This window comes from Fukomys damarensis, unplaced genomic scaffold (genome assembly GCF_012274545.1).
Source record: "Fukomys damarensis isolate Sample0158 unplaced genomic scaffold, DMR_v1.0_HiC HiC_scaffold_27, whole genome shotgun sequence".
In the NCBI taxonomy this organism is placed as follows: domain Eukaryota; kingdom Metazoa; phylum Chordata; class Mammalia; order Rodentia; family Bathyergidae; genus Fukomys; species Fukomys damarensis.
This window is the reverse complement of record NW_022900939.1, coordinates 3,412,804-3,417,077: the sequence shown is the minus strand read 5'-3', so window position 1 is coordinate 3,417,077 and position 4,274 is coordinate 3,412,804. Positions and strand designations below refer to the sequence as shown.

Here is a 4,274-nt window from a genome sequence, read left to right as displayed (position 1 = left end):
GCACACACGGGGTCAGCCCAAGCCCCTCCCGCGCCCGGGCCCTCGGGGCTGGCGGGCTGTGGAGCCCCATCTGCAGCCATGCGGAGAAAACCTGCACCGGGGGCAGAGGGTCACACGCACCTCTTTTTTCTACAAGGGCAAGAAAAGAAGAGAGAGTGAAAAAGAGCCGGAAGCCCCACTCCTCTCCCCTGCAGCAGGCTCACGAGTGGCGCACCCGTCCCGAGGTACCTCTTTCAGGCCGCGGTTCTTGATGTTGAGCTTCTTCGCGTTGACAAAATCAAACAGCTTCCCGTACTCCTCCCTGTGGGAGACACAGTGCTCCGGCGGTCAGGACTGGCCAGCAGCTGGGAGCCAGGTTCTGGGACTCAGGGAACCCCAGGATGGCCCTGAGGACCTGGCTGGCCCCGAAGAGCTCCGGACAGGAAGTGAGGGTCACCCGGTCCCCGACGGCGCCCAGAACGGGCACACCGGGGCGGGGTGTCCTCGCCATTGCACTGATCTGTGACTCACACCGGGTGTTAGTGCATTTAATATGAAGACAGACGCCTGCAACGTGCAGCCCATGAGGAGCGCTCAATAAGCATTAGCTGCAGTGCCGGGAAACAGAGAGAGAGCATTTCCACTCCGGGGGAGCGGAAGGAAAAAACAGCTCATTTGAAACCCTTTCATAATGCAGAAAGTAGGTTTTCTCACCAGGTGTGGTGGTGCGCACCTGAAACCCCAGCACTCTGGAAGGCTGAGGCAGGGGAATCACAAGTTCAAACCCCGCCCTGGGCAACTAAGACCGTGTCTCAAAACAAAAAGAGGACACTGGAGATGCAACGCAGTGCACAGGCCCTGGGTTCAATCCCCAGTAGCACAAAAAAGAAAAGAATTTCTCTAACCCTAACGCGGTGAAGCCAGAGAAGAAGCTTCTGCTCTACTCAGAGCCTTCAAAGCCATGGCACCAGGCCCCGGCCACACCAGGCTCCCACGCAGGGTCAGGACGGGGGCTCTCAGGGGACGAGGGAGGCCCCACCTCTCGATGCTGCTGAAGGTGTACTGCGTGCCCTGCTTGGTCTCGATCTCGAAGTCAAAGGAACGGGTGGTGGTGGTGCCACGGGCGAAGTTGACAAAGGCGATCTCGTCAAAGCGGATGTGCACTGGTGGCTTATGCACGTAGATGAAGCCCCGCTCCAGCGGGTACAGCAGCCCCGAGCTGGCCTTGTAGGAGCAGGTGATGCACTGGGCCCCCGAGTGCCTGAGGGTGTGAGCCTGTCAGTGCCTGAGCGGCCCAGCCACGGACGGCAGGCGCGGGGCCCCGGCCACAGCTCACCCTTGGAAGTTGCCAGGGACAGTGATCTTGCGGTTCACGAGGGCCTTCATGACCCGGCTGACCATCTCGTAGAGCGAGCCGGACATGTTCTTGGTGAGCCGCCCCTCAAAGCGCTTCTCCACCTCCTCCCTGCAGACAAAGCAAGGTGAGGCCAGGGTCTCTGCCGTCCACGTGGCAGCAAGAAGCGACTCAGCCACACTCACTCGTTCATGTTGAGGGTCAAGGAGATGTCCTCGTCCTTGGAGAAAAGGAGGATGAGGAAGTGGTACCGGGTCTGGCCCTGCTTGATCGGGGGGTCCAGGCTGATCTGGGGAGGGACAGAGGCAGAGTTACGCTGGCTGATGCTTTGCCAGGGGCTCGGGACTCAGAACCCCAGATGCCAGTGGGGTTGGCTGCCATGGACTCAGCCGGAGCCAGCTCACACAGCCCGGGTTCTGCTCACCACGAAGAACATCTGGCGCTGGTCCTTGTGGGGCAGCAGAAAGAGGCGCAGCACCGTGGTGTAGGGGATCTTGTAGTCGAAAGTCTTGCCGTGCAGGTGCAGGAAGGTGGGGTAGATGCGGATGTCATAGCGGCCTCGTGGGGTCAGGCACTGCAGCTCCCGGAAAATGCAGATGGCGTCTCCGGTGGCCTGGATGACATCCGCCTTGGAGAGCACATTCTGGGCGAAGGCCTGCGGGGCGCACATGGGTCACCTGGGCCGGCCAAGCCCTGCTCACCTGCATCCGTTCCCACGGAGCCAGCCAAGGCCTCACCTCGACGGGGTCTATGCCATCCTCCTGGGTGGGAGGCACGTAGAAGCGCACCTCCATGAGGGAGACCTCTGCGTCGTCGTTCTGGTGGAACTCCAGTGTCACCTCGTTCTTGCCTGTGGTGCACTGGGACACATTGCTGAGAGGGATCTCGAAGACGGGCTGGTCACCGATGTCGAAGGAGAGCAGCTGCCCTGGAGAAGCACAGGGCCCATCCAGCCTGTCCACCTGGAGCCTCAGGGAGCCCGAGGGTCAGGCTCTGAGGCCAGTTCCTTCCCGCCACACCCCCAAGACCAGGCTCACCGCAGGTGTGCGATAAAAACACAAAAAACACACAAACGAGGAGGAAATCATACAGCAGCAGAGGAAAGGGCACAAGAACAGTTAAAAAAGACCTTCCTGTCCCTCCCCCCAAGCAAATGCCCCAGGGCTCACCCCCAAACTTCACTGTGCCCCAGTTCCAGCCCTTTACACACAGGTCCTTCTCCAGGAGCTCCAGGCGGTAGTGGGTTTTAAAGAAATCAGAGAGTTTCTCAAACTCCTGTGGTGGAGGAGAGACAGCACAGTACCCGTAACTCTGACAGCCTCCACCCAATTTCTGCATCCTGGAATCACCTCTCAGAAAAAGGGTCCCAAATCCACACTGACTTAGTATCTAAGCTCTGACGCTGCTTAAAAGCTTCCAAAAAGAGGATTCCTAGGAAGGGGACCTTAGGACCTTAGGCTAGCAGAGGAATAAAGGACGAAACTGATTTCCTGGATACAGATTATCACCAAGCTCGCTGGTTTTTTTTTAAACTTTGTATAGATACTGTTCCAGTGAATGTGGAAATCAAAACAAGTAAAGTCTAACTTAAAATGAAAATCCTAGCTAGAACATCAAGCTAAGATTCTCTTTTCTTTCTTACTGTGTAGTACTAAGGATTGAACCCAGGGCCTTCACACTGAGCTACATCCCCAGCTCTTTATTTCTTCATTTTGAGACAGGATCTACTAGTCACTGAGTTGCCTAGGCTGGGCTCAAACTTTCAGTCCTCCAACCACACCTGGTTTACGATTCTAAACCTAGGGCCCAGGGATTTAGCTCAGTGGCACTGTGCCTGCCTTGAAAAAGCAAGGTCCTGAGTACAATGCCTGGTACCAAAAAGAAAAAAAAAAAAAGAGATCCTAAACCTAGCTAAAAATAACCAGCACTATTTGACTTAAGACAGTAAAAAGACTACAATCAGAACTCAAAGGCACAAGAATTCTATCCTCAAAGCACGTTTTACAAAGCACAAACTAACAGTGACATGGTTATTAGAAGCAACCCCAACTCTCTAGAAGCTTAAAAATAACCACGACAGCCCAGTAAAGGGGGGCTGTGCAACAGGGTGCCTCACCGATTCCCGGAACCCGTCGTACTTGTAGACATGGCCATTCTTTGTGAGCAATTTCAACCCATGGCCCAGAGCTACCCGTCGCCAGATGCCCTCCGTCAGTTCCCCAGCCTGGACGTTGTCCACTTTGCCTGTCTTGCTGTTCTTGAAGATGATGCCCTGGCGGCTCAGTCTTAGGCGACCATCATTCTGCAGAGAGAGTTGGCCCAGGAGCACAGTATGCAGGCCGCACTGGGCAAGTTCTACCCCACACCCGCCCTGGCTGCCAGGGGTTACCAGCCCACCAGAGCAGGAAAGCAACAGCTCTGAGGGTGGGGACAGGAAGTCAACAAGTGCCCAGGACACCTGGACTCTGCAGGCTCCTGCATCCGGAAGCCTAACAGTCTCCTGTTAGCAAAACGAACTGGAGTCGAAGAGTGTCACGGTCCCTCCAAACTGAGGTCCTGTAACCCTTGCGACTTGGTCACTGCCACGTTTTGTTGGGGGAAACACCAGATAGGCAACCTCGAGTCCGAAAGTTGCAGCACCATCAAAGTTAAGCTTCTGCCGCCCCACCCAACCACCCCGGGCCCAAACCCTACTCACCATGGAGCCTTTCACCTCCTGGTAGATGTCGTTGAACTCCAGCGTCTCTGCCATGCTGACCTGCCCGGGGTGGCCAGGAGCCAGGCCCCAACTCCTGGGCAGAGGTGCAGAAACTCAGGGGTCCGGGGATCTGGGTTCAGGAGAGGGGAGACGGTCATAAAAGGTACCGCCTCGCTGCGATCGCGGCCAGGGCCAGGTGCAGAGTACAGCTGCGCGGGGCATGTCCCGGGCCCCGCTCCGCCG

General features: G+C 56.7%; 1 protein-coding gene across 3 annotated transcripts in view; it reads right to left on the bottom strand.

Annotated features, from left to right (window-relative positions):
- Positions 1 to 4,266, bottom strand: part of Ssrp1 (structure specific recognition protein 1) — an 8,290-nt gene extending 4,024 nt beyond the window's left edge. For 2 of the 3 annotated variants that reach the window (XM_010608324.2, XM_010608327.3), the window contains exons 1-10: positions 4,032 to 4,266; positions 3,450 to 3,635; positions 2,503 to 2,608; positions 2,071 to 2,261; positions 1,758 to 1,988; positions 1,519 to 1,622; positions 1,316 to 1,444; positions 1,019 to 1,240; positions 229 to 301; positions 121 to 129 (exon numbers count right to left, since the gene is read on the bottom strand). In XM_010608324.2, coding sequence (XP_010606626.1) covers positions 121 to 129; positions 229 to 301; positions 1,019 to 1,240; positions 1,316 to 1,444; positions 1,519 to 1,622; positions 1,758 to 1,988; positions 2,071 to 2,261; positions 2,503 to 2,608; positions 3,450 to 3,635; positions 4,032 to 4,085 — 1,305 coding nt within the window. In that variant the 5' untranslated portion in view covers positions 4,086 to 4,266. The remainder of the gene's footprint in view (positions 1 to 120; positions 130 to 228; positions 302 to 1,018; positions 1,241 to 1,315; positions 1,445 to 1,518; positions 1,623 to 1,757; positions 1,989 to 2,070; positions 2,262 to 2,502; positions 2,609 to 3,449; positions 3,636 to 4,031) is intronic. The other variant, XM_010608326.2, reaches the window with a different exon arrangement.
- Positions 4,267 to 4,274: the final 8 nt, after the last annotated feature.